The sequence below is a fragment of the Heptranchias perlo genome, chromosome 2, assembly GCF_035084215.1.
Source record: "Heptranchias perlo isolate sHepPer1 chromosome 2, sHepPer1.hap1, whole genome shotgun sequence".
Taxonomy (NCBI): Eukaryota; Metazoa; Chordata; class Chondrichthyes; order Hexanchiformes; family Hexanchidae; genus Heptranchias; species Heptranchias perlo.
The window spans coordinates 19,980,031-20,004,997 of record NC_090326.1 but is presented as its reverse complement, the minus strand read 5'-3'; the positions used below and the strand labels follow the sequence as shown (position 1 = coordinate 20,004,997).

The 24,967-nt window shown below is 43.1% G+C and overlaps 1 protein-coding gene across 1 annotated transcript in view; it reads left to right on the top strand.

Moving 5' to 3' along the window:
• Positions 1 to 24,967, top strand: part of LOC137335661 (collagen alpha-6(VI) chain-like) — a 199,558-nt gene that overhangs the window by 108,698 nt on the left and 65,893 nt on the right. The window contains exons 23-25 of the mRNA XM_068000953.1: positions 4,764 to 4,826; positions 19,198 to 19,260; positions 20,670 to 20,732. Coding sequence (XP_067857054.1) covers positions 4,764 to 4,826; positions 19,198 to 19,260; positions 20,670 to 20,732 — 189 coding nt within the window. The remainder of the gene's footprint in view (positions 1 to 4,763; positions 4,827 to 19,197; positions 19,261 to 20,669; positions 20,733 to 24,967) is intronic.

The window sequence follows — 24,967 nt, the reverse complement described above, 5'->3', positions numbered from 1 at the left end:
ATTTCTAGAAGGCTTTTGACAAGGTGCCACATCAAAGGCTATTACACAAAATAAGAGCTCACGGTGTAGGGGGTAACATTTTAGCATGGATAAAAGATTGGTTAGCTAACAGGAAACAGAGAGTAGGCATAAATGGGCCATTTTCAGGTTGGCAAGATGTAACGAGTGGAGTGTCACAGGGATCAATGCTGGGGCCTCAACTATTTACAATCTATATCAATGACTTGGATGAAGGGACCGAATGTATGGTTGCTAAATTTGCTGATGACACAAAGGTAGGTAGGAAAGTAAGTTGTGAAGAGAACATAAGGAGTCTGCAAAGGGATATAGATAGGTTAAGTGAGTGGGCAAAAATTTGGCAAATGCAGTATAATGTGGGAAAATGTGAACTTGTCCACTTTGGCAGGAGGAATAGGAAAGCAGTATATTATTTAAATAGAGAGATTGCAGAACTCTGAGGTACAGAGGGATTTGGGTGTTCTAGTACATGAATCACAAAAAGTTAGTATGCAGATACAGCAATTCATTAGGAAGGCAAATGGAATGTTGTCATTTATTGCAAGGGGAATGGAATATAAAAGTAGAGATGTTTTACTACAGTTGTTTAGGGCATTGGTGAGACCACATCTAGAATACTGTATGCAGTTTTGGTCTCCTTATTTAAGAAAGGACATAATTGCTTTAGAGGCAGTTCAGAGAAGGTTCACTCGACTGATTCCTGGGATGAGGGGGTTATCTTATGAGGAAAGGTTGGACAAGTTGGGCCTGTATACGTTGAAGTTTAGAAGAATGAGAGGTGATCTTATTGAAACATATAAGATCCTGAGGGGACTAGAAGGGGATACTTCCCCCTGTGGGAGAGACTAGAACTAGGGGCCACAGTTTAAAAATAAGGCGTCTCCGATCTAAGGCGGAGATGAGGAGAATTTTTTTCTCTGAGGGTCGTGAGTCTGTAGAACTCCCTTCCCCAGAGAGAGGTGGAGGCAGGGTCATTGAATATTTTTAAGGCTGAGTTAGGTAGATTCCTGATTAACAAGGGAGTCAAAGGTTATAGTAGGTAGACGGGAAAGTAGGGCTGAGGTCACAATCAGATCAGCCATGATCTTATCAATGGCACAGCAGGCTCGAGGAGCCAAAAGGCTTACTCCTGCTCTTAATTTGTATGTTTGTATGTGCAATCCTTCCAAACTCAGGGTAGGCTGGGTGATTGACAGACTTTGAGTCAACATCCACCATGTTTGAATTGGTGTGATAGAACTTTTTGTGTGGATTCCATTATTATTAGTCAGCCAGACCTTACAGGTCTTCACATTTCAGTTTGCAAGTTAAGTATTTTCAAATTTTTGTTAACACTAGCAGATTTCCCAAGGTGTTGCACACAGTACATCAGAGTACATGGTCTCTCTCTTACATGTCTCTGTTGTCTTTGTGTTCTTGGCCTAGAAATTGGATTGCGCTGCACCCATTTTACAAGCATAAAACGGCACTTAAGGATCCAATATGGCAGGCGGTGCGCACACATTCATTTCGCACTGTAAGTGCGTCACCAGTCACAACGGTAAAGGCTCCTCCGTAGGCACCCAGGGTGCACACCTGTAACAGGCGTTAGGCCCTTTGCATGAACGTATAGGGGGCCTGATCGATTGTGCATGCCTGCTGGAAAAGGGAACGCTGGAGGCTACCACTGGAAAGGTAAGTTTGAACTTTTTTTTTACTTACCTTATTAAATCTGCGGGCCGCTACCGCCCACCTCCCAATTGCCTCCCCCGACCTGGACTCTGCTAATGACCTTGGCTGCCTCCGAGCTGGCTGATCCTGCTGACGCCCTGGGACTGGCAAGCTGCCTCTGGGGCCGCGACTGGCACCCACAGCCAATAAGCAAATGAGGCCAACAGGCCAATTTGCCATGGCCTTGCTGCTGGCTCTATTAGGCGGGTGCATGGGATCATGCCCCAATTCAGGTGCAGTCCAATTTCTTGGCTGTTGTTTCTCTGTCTCTCCTCTTCTGCTTCTTTCTCCTTAACTCATTCTATTTTTTTCAGGTCCCTTCTGCTTCTCATTCTCTTTTTCTTCTTTTCTTTCAGGTAGAAGGTGATGGATGGCATGACGTGGTGTGACAGCCATAAAAGACACTAAACGGCTGTATTGTCACTAGGAAAAGGGTAGCCCTCAGTGGCTCACTTTCCATCCCCTCTGACATCACTTATACTTCCCTGCATCCCCTTGTTCCCATCGCGTCCCCTATCCCTTCGCCTTCGCACTAACTCCTCCCCTTCCCACCACCCTCTAAAACCCATCATCACCCTTAACTATTCTCCTTTTGAACTACTACTCAATTTCTTAATCCTGCCCTCATTCTGCTGTCATTCACCTCACTCTTAATCCTTCATCTATTCCCAAATACTTTCCCCAAGGACAAGTGGCGAGAGGCCAGAAGCTCCCTTACTTTTAACATGTTTTATTCCTCCTTTCCATCCCCCCTCCCCTGTTGCTGGCACATCTGGGCTCCCCACCGGATCACTTCCCTCGACCCCCCTCCCCGCTCCCCAGGCTCTTGGTGTTGACAAGCTCAGCATGGGAGCTGGATGATTTCCCGCCCTCCCAGAACCGGCAAGCTGCAGCAGGGTGTCCATTTGACGCCCATAGCTTGCAGGCGGAATGTAAATGAGGCCTAGGTTTCAAAATGGCTTGGGCCTCATACTGGCAAGAATGGGCACCACATGCTGGTTCTCTATCTATAGTGCAAATCAGCTCTACTATGTCTACCTCTTTCTGTCTCTTTCCCTCTACCTCTCTGTCTCTCTATTGCCTCTGTCTGTCTTTTTTTTCTGTGTCTTATGGGTATTTGTAATTAGAACAGTTACATATTTCAACTTTCAAAAAACACAGGTGAGATCATTTGAGGCATTTTGTTGGCTTTGAAATGCAACCTGTATTTTTAAAAAAGATGTGTCTCATTACCATGACAAAAGACACACTCTCAGCTTAATATACTTTCTGAAGTTTATACAACAGTATGCTTCATTACTTTCTCACTCTCTATATACACACAAACACACACACACACACACACAGCCTGTTCTTTTTTTAAAAAAAATCACTCAAATAAACTTTCACCACAGAAAGCTTTTGAAATTTGCCCTTTAGCTTATCTTCAAATAATTTTGAAAAACAATTGAACAGGAACTGTTAGAAGCTAAGAAAAAATCCAACAGTAAAGTTGACTAAATGGTAGTGATGCATCCTTGGAAATTAGGTACATTGCACATGTTCAGCCTGCACAATCTGAAATCAGCTCACAGCGCCATAGTTCTGGGCAAAAATATCCAAGGCCAGGTTTTTGCGAGAGGCTGAGATCTTCAGTTAAAAATTCTAATGAAGTCATTAAAAGTCAAGTTAATTAATAATTTAATCAACTTATTGTGAAATGTGTATTTCTTTTGATTTGTTAGTAGTTTGTTTAAACTCTTATTTTGAACATTAAAGTTTCATTCACAGGAAAAAAACGACACTGAAAAATGGTGCTGTGTCTGGGGCAGCAATAGTTAATGGAAACTTCATCCACGATAATGCTGCTAATTGGACTAGCAGAAACATGATTGGTTTTCTTCTGTATCTTGCTGTTATTTACTGTTACTATGCACCTGTGGAAATGATTTAACAGTGCTTAATGGATGAATCAGTTTGAGTTGAGACATGCCTATACTGAATCTCATGCCTTCCTCCAGCTCAATTGTCTAGGCTTGGTTAAACAGGCCAAATATAGATATTTTCAAATTTATGGCTGAGTTCCAGGCTATCCTTGCAATCTAGAAACTGGAATGATCATGTTCTATTCGTAATGATAAATAAAATGATATATAGGTAACACTTGTAACTGAAAAATGGCTATGTAACTCTAGAAATGTGTAAAATGTGATACAATCAACCTGAATGAACTTGTTTTTATTTTCTATAAACCAACACTTTTCATACATATTGTAGGAGAAATAAGCATTGTAATTGTAGTACTTTGTTGTTCTGCTTGCACTTAGTAATTGAAGTCAAAATAAAGAATTTTTACTGTGTCTTCAAGAAGGACATGGAATTGATCAAATTCAATTGGGCAGAAACTCCTTTGGAAAAATATTGGACTTTTAGGAACTGTTTGCATAGCTCATTTTTAATGATTACAGCTTGGGAACAGCTCCGTAACGTGCTATGACTTTCGACTGCAGCACAAACAGTGGCAGCTTTGGTGGTATTTACCCTAAAGCCACATTTATTGTACCAGTTGCACCAAATGCTTCTCAAAAAAATCACCATATATTAAACAATAAATTCTTGCAGCAGCTTATAGTTGTACATACATCACCAACATAATGTTGGTACACAGTACAGTATTAAATTGGATCCAGTGTCTCTTTAATTGAAAATTAAGTGGGAATAGTGTGGAAGAAATAATTTAAATCTATAATACCGTCTAATAAAGGTTGGGGAGAAACTACATAAATTACAACTGTAAGTCACACAGCACTTTACTAGGGATCTACTACACTGAGTTCCTTAACTGGATAAGAACTTCTGCTCCTAGATGTGTGAAAGGACCATTCGCAACTGTTTTTCATCATGTTGAGTGAGAGCAGGCACGCTTCTTTGGGTATGGATGCAGATGCCGGAACTCCCAGCTATTAAATAGGCGGTGACTCGAGTGCATTATCACTGCATTAAACACACTTACTTCAGTTTACAAACAATTCCTGACATGCCTTTTCTTGTTACAGGGGATACCTGGTTCCATTGGAACTCCAGGTCGAAAAGGAGAACTGGGAGGTCGGGGTCAACAGGTTTGTAGTAGGGATGAATCTTGGTATATCTGTGATAAAGAGGCTTTGTGCAGTTTTAGGTCAGGTTTATAAAAGTACAGTTATTCTCCTGAGCCATTGTAATGGAGATTACAGGGTAACTTAGAACCTGGATGGATATGAATGTCTGTTTAAAATTACAGTCACATCTGCATGACTCAGGGCACAATATTATTCTGTTCACTCGCCGAGTGCTGATCATACTGATTCTAAAATGAGTGGAAATTGTAAGATACTAGAGGATTTTATTCCAGAATTTCCATGCAATGTACAACATATACACAGAATAGTTAAGTGCTTCAAGCTGATCTAGAGGAATGAGGGTAGCTGCACTGAATGGGGACTGGGTTGTGGGAGCCCTGAAGGGGAACAGGATGCAGGGACACTGAAAGGGGAGAAAGAAACTGGAGGAACTGAGGGGGTCCAGGACCACTGAGAAGGAGATACTGAGTTGAAGCATGAGAGGTTGGATCTGGAAGCAGTCCAGGACAGAGACAAACCCCAAGTATATACTCAGGTCCTTGGGTACTCATCCAGGTCTGGGAACAGAGCACACCATGAGAGGACAAGAGGTGCTCTGTCAAAATACAGCAGATTCAATGATGTTAGCAAGAAGCAGAAGATTCAGGCAGTTAGCAAGAGGCGCTTTAGAGATGGCACAGCTGAAGAGACAGTGAAAATATTTTTAGATGGGGAGTGGGCCATAGATATGAGAGGGGAGTGAGCTTTCATGTCCTTTTAATGGATGGAAATGTCATGCAGGCCATGAGTCGAGTGTACTGATATCCATGCCTGAATTCACAATGCTGTGTGAAGCTCTGCACTGAGTGTACCAACATAAAATTTGACCCTGTTCCCAGTGAAGAATATTGCTGCATGTTGTACTGTGGGCAAATTACTGGAATTGATTCTGAGTGACAGCATAAATCATCATTTACAAAGGCATGGGTTAATCAAGGACAGTCAACATGGATTTGTTAAGGGAAGGTTGTGTCTAACTAACTTGATTGAATTTTTTGAGCAGGTAACAAGGAGGGCCAATGAGGGTAACACGTTTGATGTAGTGTACATGGATTTTAGCAAGGCTTTTGACAAGGTCCCACATGGCAGACTGGTCAAAAAAGTAAAAGCCCGTGGGATCCAAGGGAAAGTAGCTAGTTGGATCCAAAATTGGCTCAGTGGCAGGAAGCAAAGGGTAATGGTTAACGGGTGTTTTTGCGACTGGAAGGCTATTTCCAGTGGGGTCCCGCAAGGCTCAGTACTAGGACCCTTGCTTTTTGTGGTATGTATTAATGATTTGGAATTGAATGTGGGGGGCTTGATCAAGAAGTTTGCAGATGATACAAAAATTGGCCCTGTGGTTGATAGTGAGGAGGAAAGCTATAGCCTACAGGAAAATATCAATGGACTGGTCAGGTGGGCAGAAAAGTGGTAAATGGAATTCAATCCAGAGAAGTGTGAGGTAATGCATTTGGGGAGGGCATACAAGACAAGGGAGTACACAATAATGGGAGGATACTGAGAAGTGTAGAGGAACAAAGGGACCTTGGAGTGCATGTCCACAGATCCCTGAAGGTAGCAGGACAGATAGATAAGGTGGTTAAAAAGGTATACAGGATACTTTCCTTTATTAGCTGAGGCAAAGAATATAAGAGCAGGGAGGTTTTGCTAGAACTGTATAAAACATTGGTTAAGCCACAGCTTGAGTACTGCGTACAGTTCAGGTCATCACATTACAGGAAAGATGCGATTGCACTAGAGAAGGTACAAGGGAGATTTACAAGGATGTTGCCAGGGCTGGAGAATTTTAGCTATGAGAAAAGATTGGATAGCCTGGGGTTGTTTTCCTTGGAACAAAGGAGGCTGAGGGGAGATTTAATTGAGGTATATAAAATGATGACGGGACTAGCTAGATTGGATAGAGAGGTCCTATTTCCCTTAGCAGAGGGGTCAGTGACCAGGGGGAATAGATTTAAAGTAATTGGTAGAAGAATTAGATGGGAGTTGAGGAGAAATTTTTTCACCCAGAGGGTGGTTGGGGGTCTGGAACTCACTGCCTGAAAGAATGGCAGCGGCAGAAACCCTCAACTCATTTAAAAAGTGCTGGGAAGTGGGATTAAGCTGGATAGCTCTCTTTCGGCCGGCACGGACATGATGGGCCGAATGGCCTCCTTCTGTGCCGTAACTTTCTATGATTCTATGGGCGCTAAATGGGGCTGTGTAGCGCCTGTTGTTTCAGCGTTATGCGGCCTCCCGAAGTGCCAAGATGGCGTCTTGGCTGCGCAAGCACGTATTCAGCGTGACGTGCGCCGGTTGCCATCTTGGTATAGGAGTTAGCGCAGGCGCAGATAACAAATGCCGGAAGCATGTATAGTAAGGAGAAAATAGATACAATCAGTGTGCAACGCTGATTTAAAGTGATAGACACCATTTTGGGACTTATCGCTCAACTCAATGCACAGTCTTAACCCCGAACATCTGAACGTATCTTACAGTGCCTAGAGGACCCCCACCAGCGCTTTTTAAAGGGACCATGCAAGACTTACAGCTTAGTGGCTGGATTATTGCTTTTGGCTGCCGGGAAATTTGTAACTGTTTTTGGAGGTCTCATAGACTTCAATACTAGGACTAGGGGACATAGCCTAACATTTAGAGCCAGGACGTGCAGGAGTGAAGTTAGGAAATGCTTCTACATGCAAAGGGTACGAGAAGCTTGGAATGCTCTTCTGCAAACGGCAGTTGATGCTAGCTCAATTGTGAATTCTAAATCTGAGATAAATAGATTTCTGTGAACCAAGGGTATTAAGGGATATGGGGCTAAGGTGGGGATATGGGGTTAGGTCACAGGTCCAGCATGATCCCAATGAATGACGGAACAGGCTCGAGGGGCTAAATGCCACTGCCACTTGCTGCCTCCTGCTCCTGCAAGAAAGCGGGACATGTGTCTGGGTGATGTGCCTGTCATAGTTGAATAGCTGCCAGTATGTTTGGCCTATGAGTTGTGGGTGGGCGGCTTGAAACAGTGGTAATGTGTAAGGGTGAGAGGAAGCATTTGATTGGAAGAGTTGAGTACTGATGGAAAGAGTTTGTTGCTATGTGGGTGATGGGGGATGTAGTGCGTGGAGCAGTGGACGTGGCTAGTTGTGCAGTTGGTAGGAGATGTCACCTGACACATCTGTGTGTTGACCTCACACATCTTGACCACTCACGTCAAAGTATTGAACTTCTTCCTGCACTGCATCCATGTTCATGATGCTATGCGCCTAGCATTGATTTTGTCCCCTGCTGCCTCCCGCTATCTTTTGGGTATATGTCTGGAGGGCTCTTGCACCCCCCCCCCCCTCGCGGATATAGTATTCCCTCCTTCTGTCCACCTCTTGCACCAAGGCCTCTAGTGCATCATCAGAGAACCTTGGTGCACGCACTCTCGCTGGCCTAGTACAAACTCAGATCGGCAGATTGGTGAGGTGTGGCGTGCAGATTTGAGGATGTGCGAAACCTTTATTCAATGTGAAGGGCAAGGCTGGTAGAAGTAGGGAACCTTGGATGACTCGGGAGATTGAGGCACTAGTCAAAAAGAAGAAGGAGGCATATGACATGCATAGGCAGCTGGGATCAAGTGGATCCCTTGAAGAGTATAGAGATTGCCGGAGTAGAGTTAAGAGAGAAATCAGGAGGGCAAAAAGGGGATATGAGATTGCTTTGGCAGATCAGGCAAAGGTGAATCCAAAGAGCTTCTACAAATACATAAAGGGCAAAAGGGTAACTAGGGAGAGAGTAGGGCCTCTTAAGGATCAACAAGGTCATCTATGTGCGGAACCACAAGAGATGGGTGAGATCCTGAATGAATATTTCACATCGGTATTTACGGTTGAGAAAGGCATGGATGTTAGGGAACTTGGGGAAATAAATAGTGATGTCTTGAGGAGTGTACATATTACAGAGAGGGAGGTGCTGGAAGTCTTAACGCGCATCAAGGTAGATAAATCTCCGGGACCTGATGAAATGTATCCCAGGACGTTATGGGAGGTTAGGGAGGAAATTGCGGGTCCCCTAGCAGAGATATTTGAATCATCCACCGCTACAGGTGAGGTGCCTGAAGATTGGAGGGTAGCAAATGTTGTGCCTTTGTTTAAGAAGGGCGGCAGGGAAAAGCCTGGGAACTACAGACCAGTGAGCCTGACATCTGTAGTGGGTAAGTTGTTAGAGGGTATTCTGAGGGACAGGATCTACAGGCATTTGGAGAGGCAGGGACTAATTAGGAACAGTCAGCATGGTTTTGTGAGAGGAAAATCATGTCTCACGAATTTGATTGAGTTTTTTGAAGGGGTAACCAAGAAGATAGATGAGGGCTGTGCAGTAGACGTGGTCTACATGGACTTCAGCAAAGCATTTGACAAGGTACCGCAAGGTAGGTTGTTACATAAGGTTAAATCTCATGGGATCCAAGGTGAGGTAGCCAATTGGATACAAAATTGGCTTGACGACAGAAGACAGAGGGTGGTTGTAGAGGGTTGTTTTTCAAACTGGATGCCTGTGTCCAGCGGTGTGCCTCAGGGATCGGTGCTGGGTCCGCTGTTATTTGTTATTTATATTAATGATTTGGATGAGAATTTAGGAGGCATGGTTAGTAAGTTTGCAGATGACACCAAGATTGGTGGCATTGTGGACAGTGAAGAAGGTTATCTAGGATTGCAACGGGATCTTGATAAATTGGGCCAGTGGGCCGATGAATGGCAGATGGAGTTTAATTTAGATAAATGTGAGGTGCTGCATTTTGGTAGATCGAATCGGGCCAGGACCTACTCCGTTAATGGTAGGGCGTTGGGGAGAGTTATAGAACAAAGAGATCTGGGAGTACAGATTCATAGCTCCTTGAAAGTGGAGTCACAGGTGGATAGGGTGGTGAAGAAGGCATTCAGCATGCTTGGTTTCATTGGTCAGAACATTGAATGCAGGAGTTGGGATGTCTTGTTGAAGTTGTACAGGGCATTGGTGAGGCCACACTTGGAGTACTGTGTACAGTTCTGGTCACCCTATTATAGAAAGGATATTATTAAACTAGAAAGAGTGCAGAAAAGATTTACGAGGATGCTACCGGGACTTGATGGTTTGACTTACAGGGAGAGGTTAGACAGACTGGGACTTTTTTCCCTGGAGAGTAGGAGGTTAAGGGGAGATCTTATAGAAGTCTATAAAATAATGAGGGGCATAGATAAGGTCGATAGTCAAAATCTTTTCCCAAAGGTAGGGGAGACTATAACGAGGGGGCACAGATTTAAGGTGAGAGGGGAGAGATACAAAAGGGTCCAGAGGGGCAATTTTTTCACTCAAAGGGTGGTGAGTGTCTGGAACGAGCTGCCAGAGGCAGTAGTAGAGGCGGGTACAATTTTGTCTTTTAAAAAGCATTTGGACAGTTACATGGGTAAGATGGGTATCGAGGGATATGGGCCAAGTGCAGGCAATTGGGACTAGCTTAGTGGTATAAACTGGGCGACATGGACATGTTGGGCCGAAGGGCCTGTTTCCATGTTGTAACTTCTATGATTCTATGATTCTATGAATGTTTTAACATAACTACTCATTGTGTAAACATAGGGACGGGACCTGCATCTGTGCTTTACGTTTGCGATGTCTGATCTCCGTTCAGACTCCGTGCAGACAGCAGACTGTTATTTTCAGCAAATAACAGGTATCAGCTACCTTTCAGAGTTTTGATGTGGAGATGCCGGTGATGGACTGGGGTTGACAATTGTAAACAATTTTACAACACCAAGTTATAGTCCAGCAATTTTATTTTAAATTCACAAGCTTTCGGAGGCTTCCTCCTTCGTCAGGTCACATCGTTCACCTGACGAAGGAGGAAGCCTCCGAAAGCTTGTAAATTTAAAATAAAATTGCTGGACTATAACTTGGTGTTGTAAAATTGTTTACAATTTTCAGAGTTTTCTCACAGACATCCTGCCTGTAAGAGATTGGAGCTCCCCCTGCTGGTGGAACATGTGAATTGCATGGAATTCTCGTTCAACACTGATTTCCAATGCAGATTGCGGGTGAGTCCTCAGGCCTGACGAAAGTCTCGTCCTGCCTGCGCAGGGGCCATAGGGTGTGGGATAATAGCGGATCACGCTACCCCCGCCCAATAACAGGCCCTTCCAATTTTTCCCTCTATGATTCTGTGTTCTGAACTTTTACACTGAACCTCCTACCAGGAGCAACAGTGGCATCTGCTGACCAAAAGTGGTACTGAATGAGCTGTAATTCTCTGCCAGATTTTTCATTGAATGACCTTTATTCACAAGTGCAAACTGCCAGTCTATTTAATCTTTTTAAATAGAACTAACTCTGATACTGAAGGTGATACAAACAGTCCAGGAATAAATTTTGTTTAATTTCCTTTTTTGATTGAAGAGATTTCTCTTCATTTTTGAAGCTCCGAAAGCTGGTATTGTTTTATCTTGCCATGTCAATTTTCTTCCTTCCCCACCTCTGCCAGGCACATTGAGTTCTTGTTGGGGTGCCTCACCTAACTGCCTAATATTCATGCTTTAATCTTAACAGTGAACATCTGCAGGCTGTTTGATTGCAGGAGATATCACAGCTGAGCCCATTCTGTCTTCATCTAACATCCAGCAGGGATAATTGGATAGTAAGCAGAAGCAGGAACACTGCTGTTTTTCCCCTCTCTAGCCCAGAGGTGGCGAGTCCAATTGCAGCTCCTCTACGGTCACCCTTACTGAGATCAGCTAACTCAGCACAGATTAGGGATTAAATTTGAGACCTTCCCATTCGTCATGGCTCAGCAATTCACCAATAACCTTGCTGAACCACCAAGGAAGCCCACAGGCCAGATATTGATGAAACCAAAGGCTGTTTTTGGAAATGAAACTTGACATATAAGTCACCCTGGACCATTATGGAATAGGTACTTCAAAATCTATTGCTCTAAATGGCCCCAAATTTGCTATGGTCACAATCCTGGCGTAACCACTAAGACTGTCCCTGCCAGCGTCCTCCAGCACTGACCCCACTGGAGTTTGTGGGGTCAGTGAAAGGTCATCTCATTAGCATAGAGTAGGCAGGCCAAGTGCCACTTTGGGCACATCTTGCTACATGACGGCCTATGGCATTCAAACTCAATTGCTTGCCCACTGCTGAGGGGTGGTTTGTCCAGGCAATCCCCAGCAGTAGCACTAGTCGGATTGGACTCCAGGTAAGGAGGCCAGTCCATGACATTTTTATCTCAAAAAATTGATTCCTCTTCAGGGGTCCAGCCCACATGCGACCTTGTGAGGGATTGTATATCTCAGCTCATTGGACCGCCACTGCAATGCCAGATGCCTCTTGTGGGGCAGGACTGGGAACTCTGGCTAGGGAGTTCCCATCCTGATTCCTGCCTTTGTCTTGTAAGGACCAGGTAACCAAGTCCTCACCATTTTCCTTGGGGTTCTGCCAATTCTAATTAATAAAAAGAGAAATACTGTGCAAAATTTGTCCTTTTAACAGGAGTTTGTGTTATTTGAGTTAGAGTATTTGAATGTGCTTTGTAATCTATTAAATCTGATTAAATCTGGCATTATAGCAAAATGTTTTGTTCATTTCACAAATAAAGCATTAATTGGAGTTATTTTGTGAAACTGACTAAACAATTGGTGGCAGGTAAATATGACTTTGCTTCTGAATTTTTTTTTCAATTTTCTTTTTGGTCTGATGTGTACAGAAACCCATCACCATGTTTAGGGGTCTCCAAACCAAGCTACTAAGAAATCCACACAGGTAGAATATCTGTTTGCAGAATATAAAGTGCACACTCTTTCCCTCTAGGGAGGCATCCCACTTACCTAGATTTAGAGATTAATGGCCTCCATGTCTGCTCAGAGATATTGCTGGAGTGTAACCAGTTAAAAGTGTGCAGGTTACCAGTACTGTACACCAGTAAGCATCATGCTGCTTAACCAGCCAGGACCACCCTACCCATTAGGGCATGAAATTGCAATTTTAAGGCCCCTTACGTTCACAGCAGGTATCAGGAGTTCCTCTAGAGCAGCATGGAAGGAAATACAACTCATAAAATGTGTGAGTGCATGTGTAAAGTTTTGCAATCAATTATTAGGGGTAAACTTAAGTGTTATCTGTACAACAACTTAGAAAACAGCAGTTAATGTGACTTCAGAAGAGGAAAATCCTAACTGACCAATCTTTTTAAGTAAGGGACAGCCCAAGTGGACTGTAGTAAACCATACAACGTTGTGTACCTAGACTTCCAAAAGGCATTTAATAAAGTTCCACACAAAAGGTTGCTGGCTAAGCTAAAGCTGTGGGGAGTCAGGGTAAAACTTGGGATTGGATAAGTATTGTCTGAAAGGTAGAAAGTAAGAGGTACTTGTTAAAGGCTTTTCATTGGGATGGTGGTGAATACTGAGTGGGGTGCCTCAGAAATCACTGTTGAGACCACTACTGTTTCTAATTTATATCAATGACTTGGATTCTGAAACTCAATACAAACTGGTCAAATTTGTAGATGATATAAAACTATGATGGGTAGTGAAATCGAAGGAGGCATCTCAAATATGAGAGAATGAGTTGGACAAAATATGTGAGTGGGCAGAACGGTAGAATCTGAAATTTAATGCAGACAAGTGTAAAGTACTGCACACAGTAAGGAAAAGGTGTGACACACATATTGTCTGAATGGTTGTTGAAATAGCTGAGGTCGAAGTTGAAACATGTCCAACCACTGCACAGCAGCAGTCAACAAAACTAATAGAATGTTGAACTACATAACCATAATAGCAGAATATGAGTCTGAGGCAGTTTTGAGCAAGCCATACAGTACTCTGGACCACATCCTGATTATTGCATCCAGTTCTGGTCGCCAAGAAACAGCAGAGATATTTAGGCTGCTGGAGGTATTGCAGAAAAGAGCCAGGAGGATAATTCCTAGTGTCATAGGTCTGAGTTATGATGTAAGACTGGAGAAATCTTGACTTTTTATAATCTAATTAGGGTTGCCAACCATCCATGATTGCCCAGGAGTCTCCTGGAATGGGGCACGGGTCTCCCAAGTGCTGCTGCTAACAGCCCAGGAAAACTTTGCGCTTTAAATTTTCTGCCACAGCAGTGGCCCCCCCATCTCTGTAACATCACCGGCTGACGCTGCAGAGAAATCTCCGGCACCACAGAGAGCTGGGAATGGGTAGTGTGCTGGAAACAATTAGGAGTTGTGGGGAGCTCGGGAGTTGGAAGGAGGCTCAAGAAGTCGGGGAGAGGAACAGTGAGGATTGGGGGTTGGTGGAGAATGGAGGATAAGTTGGGATACTTATTTAAAAAGGAGGAACATAAAAGAATCAGTGAGGAATGGGGTTACAGGAGACCTTGTCAGCTCCAGCACAGGCACTGGGGGCCGAATGGCCTCGTCTCATGCTGTAATTTTTAGCATTCTATTAAAGATTTCCTTTGATGAGTCCTAGCCCATTGGAGTGGTTTAAAAATGTTAGTGCGGAGCTGAGTTTAGGATAATTTGCCCTGTGAGAAGTGCCCTAAACACAGAGCCTGCTGCCCTTTCTGCCATCTCTTAGTTCGGTGTCAGCTGGTTTTGACGTGGGAAGTCCAAGTACAGATCAGCTGTGACTGAGTCTCTCAGTTCAGAATAGTCACCTTCACACGAAACCTAAGTCCAAACTAGAGTCCAAGAAGATAGGGAGAGAGATCAGGCCTATTAAAAGTGCCATCAACTGGGGAGACTGACTGCACCTTGTGCAGTGCAGGAGGATTCTGGCTTTAGTTTCAGGTGAATATCATCAGGTAACAGGATTATTATTAATTATGATATTAACCACCTCGTGAGGACATTGGTCCCAGCTCTGTTGAGGTGCAACCCATCCATCTTGAACAGGTCCCTCCTGCCTCAGAACTGGTCCCAATGCCCCAGGAATCTGAAGCCCTCCTGCACCACTTCTCCAGCCATGCGTTAACCTGTCTTAGCCTTCTGTTCCTATACTCACTAGCGTGTGGCACTGGGACTAATCCAGCGATTACTACCTTTTGAGGTACTGGTGGAATCAAAGTTCCTCCCACCTCTGGTTTCTCCTCTGCGAATCGCTCCCCCAACTTCGCTTTCCCCACTTTCCCACCCTTGGTTTCCCTTCTCTGTCTGTTCTCGGAATTTCTTCCACAACGGCTGTTGGTGCGAAACCCAATCTTTATAAATTAAATGCAATAACATTCACAAATGTCATGTGGTCAGAAGTCATGTGATCAAACCTCCAGTAATGCCTCCAACCAAACTTGGCAACCCTAACTGGAATGGAGGCATCTGCAATGTGATTTTATAGAGGTTTAGAAGATAGTTAAGGGAATGGGAAAGGTAGATCCAGAATATTTCTTTAAATTAAATTAAGAGTAGGTTAAGTGGACATAGATTCAAACTAGCAAAAAGTAAATTTAAAACTGATATTAGGAAGTGCTTCTTCACATAAAGAGTAATCAACACTTGGATTGGACTTCTAATTGGAGTCATATAGGCGATAACCCTGGAGTCATTTACAAAACAATTAAATGCAATAATGGGGGGTCTGTAGGATCTTTCTGGAAGGATGAATTGAGATGGGCCAAATGGCATTCCTGATCCATAACTAGGTTCTGGTCTTCTTATCCTCCTGACCACAGCATGGATACACACTATACCTCATTAAATGACGGATACACAAGTTGGAGGTGCAGAACGTCGGCAGCAGCTGGTTGCCTGTCTATAACCTAATCACAGTAGGCACCAAGCTATGGAGACATGAGTGCACATTCTCATACGCGGCCTCTGGGTAATACCTTCCAGGAGCTGTCATCCTGAGGTTCAAAATTTTCACCTGACTAGTTTGACAGACGTGTCTTCAGTGTACTAGGTGACCTATGCTGGACAGCTTGCAATGTGCAGAACTGTCAGCTCCTTCAAAGATGTGTCATGTGTGTTTGCCTTAGAATAAATGCATGATACTTACTGTACAATGTGCATTGATGCGCATAATCCATAAATTATATCCCTTTCTATTTTGGTATGCCACAACATTGTTGGGTGCACAAATAGCTATATGGCTACTGTCAATGATGCCTTGCACTATGGAGGAAGCAGAAAGTTTAGTAAAAATAGACCTGCCTCTCCTGGTACTGCTAAAATATATATAAGTGGGTGCATGGGGAAATGAGGCTTCAAAACCCTACATTATGCAGCAGTGGACAGCATGGCGACTGATTCATGTGATGTCCCTGTACGTGTCTGGAAGGACACCGAGCATAAAAGTTGAGGGTAGTTATGGCCTTCACTGCCAATGATCGTGCAATAATGTGCGGACTGTTCTTGGCTTGAATCCTGAAATGAAAATGAAAATAAGACTGGCAATAACAGGCCAGTCAGCCTAACGTCTATGGTGGAGAAACTTTTAGAGACAATAATCCGGGATAAAATTAATTGGCGCTTGGAAAAGTATGGAGTAATAAATGAAAGTCAGCACAGATTTGTTAAAGGAAAATCGTGTTTGACTAACATGATTGATTTCTTTGATGAAGTAACAAAGGGTTGATGAGGATAGTGTGGTTGATGTTGTGAAAATGGACTTTCAAAAGGCGTTTGATAAAGTACCACATTATTGACTTGTTAGAAAAATTAAAGCCCATGGGATTAAAAGACAGCAGCAGAGTGGATACAAAATTGGCTAAGGGACAGAAAGCAGAGAATATTGGTGAACGGTTGTTTTTTAGATTGGAGGGAGGTATATGGTGGCGTTACGCTGGGGTCAGTATTAGGACCACTGCTCTTTTTGATATATATTAATGACCTGGACTTGGGTATATAGGGTATAATTTCAAAGTTTGCTGATGGCACAAAACTCGGAAATGTGATAAACAATGTAGAGGATAGCAATAGACTTCAGGAGGACATTGACAGACTGGTGAGGTGGGCGGACACATGGCAGTTGAAATTTAATGCAGAGAAGTGTGAAATGATACATTTTGGTAGGAACAATGAGGAGAGGCAGTATAAACTAAATGGTACAATCTGGTGTTCAGAGAGATCTGGGTGTCCTTGTACAAGAAACACAGAAAGTTAGCATGCAGATACAGCTAGCAATTAGGAAGACAAATGGCATTTTGGCCTTTATTGCAAGTTAGTTGGAGTACAAGAGTAAGGAAGTCTTGCTGCAATTGTACCGGGCTTTGTTGAGAGCATATCTGGTGTACTGCGTACAGTTTTGGTCTCCTTATCTAAGGAAAGATATACTTGCCTCAGAGGCGGTGCAACGAGGGTTCACTGGATTGATTCCTGGGATGAGAGGGTTGTCCCATGAGGAGAGATTAAGTAGAATGGGCCTATACTCTCTGGAGTTTAGAAGACTGAGAGGTGATCTCATTGAAACATACAAGATTATAAGGGGGCTTGACAGGATAGATGCTGAGAGGTTGTTTCCCCAGGCTGGCGAGTCTAGATCTAGTTGGCATAGTCTCAGGATAAGGGGTCGGCCATTTAATACTGAGATGAGGAGGAATTTCTTCACTCAGAGGGTTGTGAATCTTTGGAATTCTCTACCCCGGAGGGCTGTGGATGCTGAGTCATTGAGTATATTCAAGGCTGAGATAGATAGATTTTTGGACTCTAGGGGAATCAAGGGATATGGGGATCAGGCGGGAAACTGGAGTTGAGGCCAAAGATCAGCCATGATCTTACTGAATAGCAGAGCAGGCTCGAGGGGCCAGATGGCCTACTCCTGCGCTATTTTTTATGTTTCTTATTTTAAAGGGGGTGCAGGAACAGAGAGATCTGGGGGCGTATGTACACATATTTTTGAAGGTGGTAGCACAAGTTGAGACAGCTGTTAGAAAAGCATATGGGACCCTGGGCTTTATTAATAAAGGCATAGAGTACAAAAGCAGGGAAGTTATGCTAAACCTTTATAAAATACTGGTTAGGCCTCAGCTGGAGTATTGTGTTCATTTCTGGGCACCACACTTTAGGAAGGATGTCAAGGCCTTATATGAGATTTACTAGAATGGTACAAGGGATGAGTGACTTCAGTTATGTATGATGTGGAGATGCCGGTGATGGACTGGGGTTGACAATTGTAAACAATTTTACAACACCAAGTTATAGTCCAGCAATTTTATTTTAAATTCACAAGCTTTCGGAGATTTTCTCCTTCCTCAGGCAAATGTTTCAAGATCTCATTTCATTCGAAACATTTCAAAATGTTTCGAGATCTTGAAACATTTGCCTGAGGAAGGAGAAAATCTCCGAAAGCTTGTGAATTTAAAATAAAATTGCTGGACTATAACTTGGTGTTGTAAAATTGTTTTCAGTTATGTAGAGAGACTAGAGAAGCTGGGATTGATTTCCTTTAAGCAGAGAAGGTTAAGAAGAGATTTGATAGAGGTGTTCAAAATCATGAATGGTTTTGATATTACATTCTGTGTAATTCTATGTAGTAAATAAGGAGAAACTGTTTCCAGTGGCAGAGGGGTCAGTAACCAGACGACACAGATTTAAGGTGATTGGCAAAAGAACCAGAGGCGACATGAGGAAGCATTTTTTTAAGCAGCGAGTTGTTGTGAACTGGAATGCACTGCCTGAAAGGGTGATGGAAGCAGATGTAATAATAACTTTCAAAAGGGAATTGGATAAATACCTGAAGGGAAAAGATTTATGAGAAAAGAGCTATGGGGAAAGAGCAGGGGAGTGGGGCTAATTGCTGTACCACAGCCGGCACAGGCACGATGGGCCGAATGACCTGTGTTGTGTTGTATTATACTATGATACTTTCCCAATGTTTGTTGGCTATGTACACTGCCTGGTGGTACTAAAACATCATGGGTTCAGGTTCAATCGCTGTTCTATGCTGAGTTAGCTGATCTCCGAGGTGCTACACTTTATCCCAGTGCGACTAGGCTACTGAGGAGAAAAATCAACTAAGATTCCCGTTACTGATCACTATCCAGTAATAAATGCTGGAAAGTATTCCTGTGTTGAAGTTGGGTGGCATCTGATGTGTTTGAGTTCTCCCCCCCTCCAGCCCCGTCAAGAGTGCAGTGCTACCCCAACCTACTCCACTCCTTGCTGCAAGAGACAAATTCAGGGACACTATTGAGAAGTGGGGTTATCCCTCATGCTCTAAAACCAACTATCATGTTGTCAGTTACTTCATGATATGTGGGAAATCCCATCAAACTTTAGACCTATACTCTGTAAAACACACATTAACAAATCTCTGTGAACTTCAAGAATCAAGATTGTTCCTAAATTAAAATTTCTTTAGTGATTATGAAATATGCAGTCACTACAATCAATATTTCTGTGTCATTCATATGACAGGGTCGATCTGGAAATCCAGGCCCTCTGGGAATAATCGGCGACCTTGGACAAACAGGGAAAATTGTAAGTCTCTATTTATTATTTATTTAACATAGACAACAAGATCACCAGTGGAACGGTCATGCTGGTGATCATGGATTTGGCCTTTCTTGGTGATAGGATGAATGTTGGCAAATTTCTAAGAAGGAAAGGTGGGACAAAAAAAATTGGTACAGAGCAGGGATAAGTTTAGTTGCATACATGGGAGCGATACCATGAGGGTCAGAGGTCTTATTACAGTCCACGGAGCAGAAAATTCAACAGACCTGTCAGGATAAAACATCTTGCCAGTCATAATAGTAGAACAGAATGAAGCAATACAGAATCACTTCTTTAGTATGACTGTCAAGGTTAGGTTTGGAGCCAAAAAGATGACATTGTCTTTAGAAGAGTAGTAATTGTGTACTAAGATGGAAGAGGATTAGAAAAGAGAATTCATAAAAGTTACGAGAGACAGTTTTGGTAAGGGACTAGAAAGAGCTGCAACTGCATTTGATGTTTTTTTTAGTAATATTCAAGAGCTCTCAAAGTGGATTTGCCGAAGTTAAGCAGCAGTGATAAAGTGGGCTCGGGACGCTTCAAACTGATCAAGGCATCTTGTCAAAATCAGAATTTTTACAAGAGGCAGCAGAACAGCAGACATAATTGGACCAAGAAGCACCTCCAGATCAAACAGAAATGAAGTGTGAGGCATGAAACCTTGCATCTATTTAGAATAACATCAGTTACTTCACTGGCATAGATAGAAGGGTCTGAAGAATATTGTATAGGTTAATGAGTAACAACCAGAGAAAACATGGTTATCAAACTTTCCACTAAAATACTTACATTTGAACTCATGCATCAACTCTGCAATTTCCTATACTGAGAGTTGCCAATTTTAATCATATTCAAATAATAACTGTCATAATAATAGGAATATTTAATTTGTGCTGGTAGTCATTTTCAAGGTGGTCATGGTACTATTCTCATCTCTTTCATAAAAGAAAACAGATCAATGAGCTGTAATCCTGTTGCGCCAGTATCAGTTCACTCAATAATGTTTCCATTTTTTAATCTTTTGGAGCTTTGCTCCATAACATAATAGTTCATTGTAGCTTTTATGGTTGGTACGGTGTGCAGATTTCAATTTTTGTGTATGTGAGAAACCTTGTCTGTCACTTGTTGCAAAATGACAAAAGATTATAGGGTAAATTTTATGAGCTGGTGCTCCTGGTACAGAGTTTCATGGAACAGGAGCGCTCTCATTTTAATAGCGGGAAAATCATGCGGGCTGTTAATCAGGTGTATTAATTAGCCTCCATGCCCGAATTCTCGATCATTCACTCCTGTCACATGAAGCTCTGCGCGGGAGTGCTAAATTGTAAAATGTACCCCCTATATTCCCTGTATCATTAATCGATTACTAACCAGTCCCTTTGGATATTTAATAGGGTCAGCCTGGAAATCCTGGGGACAGAGGTGTAAGAGGACCAGAGGGACCTCGTGGGATGATGGTGAGCTTATTCTCTTTTTCTTCAATTTATTATTTCTTATGAATTTTTGCCAGAAAATGTGTAGCAAACAACAAATGATCTAGAAGAGCAATAGGAAAAAAGCTGCAGGGCTCTCATTTAGTTACTAGTCTTATCATAGTATCATAGTAGGTACAGAATTGGAGGAGGCCATTTGGCCCATTGTGCCTGTTCCGACTCTTTGAAAGAGCTATCCAATTAGTCCCATTCCCCTGCACTTTCCCCATAGCCCTGTAAATTTTTGCCCTTCAAGTATTTATCCAAATCCCTTTTGAAAGTAACTATTGAATCTGCTTCCACCACCCTTTCAGGCAGTGCATGCCAGTTCATAACAACTCGCTGCGTAAAAAATGTTTCCTCATGTTGCCTCTGGCTCTTTTGCCGATCACCTTAAATCTGTGACCTCTGGTGACCGACCCTTCTGCCACTGGAAACAGTTTCTCCTCATTTCCTCTGTCAAAACCGTTCATGATTTTGAACACCTCTTTCAAATCTCCCCTTAACCTTCTCTGTTCCAAGGAGAACAACCACAGCTTCTCGAATCTCTCCACATAACTGAAGCCCCTCATCCTTGGCTCCAATCTAGTAAATCTCTTCTGCGCCTTCTCTAAGGCCTTGACATCCTAAGGTATGGTGCTTAGAATTGAACACAATACTTCAGCTGAGGCCTACCAGTGTTTATTAAAGGTTCAGTATAACTTCCTTGCTTTTATACTCTATAACCCTATTAATAAAGCCCAGGATCATATATGTTTTTTGAACAGTCTTCTCAACTTGTCCTACCACCTTCAAAGATTTGTATATCAGTACCCCCAGGTCTCTCTGTTCCTGCACCCACTTTAAAATTCTACTATTTAGTTTATATTGTCTCTCCTCATTCTTCCTACCAAAATACCGAGTCCTGAAGGACATAACTGTCAGACTGGGCCTGCGACAGGAGGTGAGCAAACCAACACGAGGAAAAAACCTACTTGACCTTGTCCTCACCAATCTGGCCAATTACTGCCCCATCAGTTGCATCTGTCCATGATAGTATTGGTAGGAGTGACCACCGCACAGTCCTCGTGGAGACGAAGTCCCATCTTCGCAATGAGGACACCATCCAACGTGTTGTGTGGCACAATCACCGTGCTAAATGGGATAGATTCAGAACAGATCTAGCAGCTCAAAACTGGGCATGAAGCGCTTTGGACCATCAGCAGCAGCAGTTTTGTATTCCAGCACAATCTGTAACCTCATGGCCCGTCAAATTCCTCACTCTACCATTACCAACAAGCCTGGTTCAATGAGGAGTGTAGAAGAGCATGCCAGGAGCAGCACCAGGCATACCTAAAAATGAGGTGCCAACCTGGTGAAGCTACAACACAGGACTACATGCATACTAAACAGCAGAAGCAACATGCTATAGACAGAGCTAAGTGATTCCACAACCAACGGATCAGATCAAAGCTCTGCAGTCCTGCCACATCCAGTTGTGAATGGTGGTGGACAGTTAAACAACTAACGGGCGGAGGAAGCTCTGTAAACATCCCCATCCTCAATGATGGCAGAGTCCAGCACATGAGTTCAAAAGACAAGGCAGAAGTGTTTGCAACCATCGTCAGCCAGAAGTGCCAAGTAGATGATCCATCTCGGCCTCCTCCCGATATCCCCACCATCACAGAAGTCTTTAGCCAATTCGATTCACTCCACGTGATATCAAGAAACGGCTGAGTGCACTGGATACAGCAAAGGCTATGGGCCCCGACAACATCCCGGCTGTAGTGCTGAAGACTTGTGCTCCAAAACTAGCTGCGTCTCTAGCCAAACTGTTCCAGTACAGCTACAACACTGGCATCTACCCGACAATGTGGAAAATTGCCCAGGTATGTCCTGTCCACAAAAAGCAAGACAAATCCAATCCGGCCAATTACTGCCCCATCAGTCTACTCTCAATCATCAGCAAAGTGATGGAAGGTGTCATCGACAGTGCTATCAAGCGACACTTACTCACCAATAACCTGCTCACTGATGCTCAGTTTGGGTTCCGCCAGGACCATTCGGCTCCAGACCTCATTACAGCCTTGGTCCAAACATGGACAAAAGAGCTGAATTCTAGAGCTGAAGTGAGAGTAACTGCCCTTGACATCAAGGCAGCATTTGACTGAGTGTGGCACCAAGGAGCCCTAGTAAAATTGAAGTCAATGGGGATCAGGGGGAAAACTCTCCAATGTCTGGAATCATACCTAGCACAAAGGAAGATGGTAGTGGTTGTTGGAGGCCAATCATCTCAGTCCCAGGGCATTGCTGCAGGAGTTCCTCAGGGCAGTGTCCTAGGCCCAACCATCTTCAGCTGCTTCATCAATGACCTTCCCTCCATCATAAGGTCAGAAATGGGGATGTTCGCTGATGATTGCACAGTGTTCAGTTCTATTCGCAACCCCTCAGATAATGAAGCAGTCCTTGCCCGCATGCAGCAAGACCTGAACAACATCCAGGCTTGGGCTGATAAGTGGCAAGTAACATTCGCACCAGATAAGTGCCAGGCAATGAACATCTCCAACAAGAGAGAATCTAACCACCTTCCCTTGACATTCAACGGCGTTACCATCGCTGAATCCCCCACCATCAACATCCTGGGGGTCACCATTGACCAGAAACTTAACTGGACCAGCCACATAAATACTGTGACTATAAGAGCAGGTCAGAGGTGGCGAGTGACTCACCTCTTGACTCCCCAAAGCCTTTCCACCATCTACAAGGCACAAGTCAGGAGTGTGATGGAACACTCTCCACTTGCCTGGATGAGTGCAGCTCCAACAACACTCAAGAAGCTCGACACCATCCAGGACAAAGCAGCCTGCTTGATTGGCACCCCATCCACTTTCACTCCCTCCACCACCGGCGCACAGTGGCTGCAGAGTGTACCATCCACAGGATGCACTGCAGCAACTCACCAAGGCTTCTTTGACAGCACCTCCCAAACCCACGACCTCTACCACCTAGAAGCACAAGAGCAGCAGGCACATGGGAACAACACCACCTGCACGTTCCCCTCCAAGTCACACACCATCCCGACTTGGAAATATATCGCCGTTCCTTCATTGTCGCTGGGTCAAAATACTGGAACTCCCTTCCTAACAGCACTGTGGGAGAACCGTCACCACACGGACTGCAGCGGTTCAAGAAGGCGGCTAACCACCACCTTCTCGAGGGCAATTAGGAATGGGCAATAAATGCCGGCCTCGCCAGCGACACCCACATCCCATGAACGAATAAAAAAAAACTACCCTTTTACTATTTATATGTTTCGAAAAGACTTTTGGGTTCCCTTTTATGTTAGCCACTATTCTATTCTCATACTCTCTCTTTGTCCCTCTTAGTCCCTTTTTTAGATTTCCTCTGTACTTTCTGTATTCAGCCTAGTTCTCTACTGTATTACGAACCTTGCATTCATCCTAAGCCTCCTTTTTCTGTTTCATTTTAATCTCCAAATCTTGCGGAGAAATATCATGGATTCTGTTATTCAGTACATTACATTCAATCCAAAATATAGTACTGTTTTTTTTCTAAGCACTCAAGGGCTGCAGTAGTAACATATGATTTAAATTTGGAAAGCGCATATCTGATTTTCTAGTTTTAATACTTTCAGGAGAACACATTTATGAGAAAAGTAGAAAGGATACAATAATAAAAGTTGTTTATGTGGAAAAATGCCAATTTGTAATTATAATAGGATAGATTCAGACTAACATTGGAATATAATATTTACATTGGCTGGTTAAAAATTAAATAGTTTCAGTTCGTCCTATGATAGAGTAGTTACGTTTCAGGCTCTTAAAACTTGTTTTATTCTAATGTTTGTACCAGACTATCCATGAATGAGCCACACCTACATAACCAGATAATGCACGTCTTAGAGTGAGTAGCCCAATGATAATTATCCTATTTAACAGTAACATTACACAATGGATTTCATGTAATGATCTGCCTACAATATTCTCTTGTCAACTTAGAAACTTTAAAATATCACATTTAAGGCTTGCGTCATACAGGCTAAAATAACTAGTCAAATTTAAATAATTTGCAGAAACAAGGATAATAAGGCAAATTGTATAGAGTACAAATAGAGTTTAAAAGTACGTACACTTGGAATGGAATTAACGAGCCAGATAGTTCAGTATTTTTTTCTTTGCTTTTTGGAATGGAACAATCGCTTAGGATGAAACAGATGACTT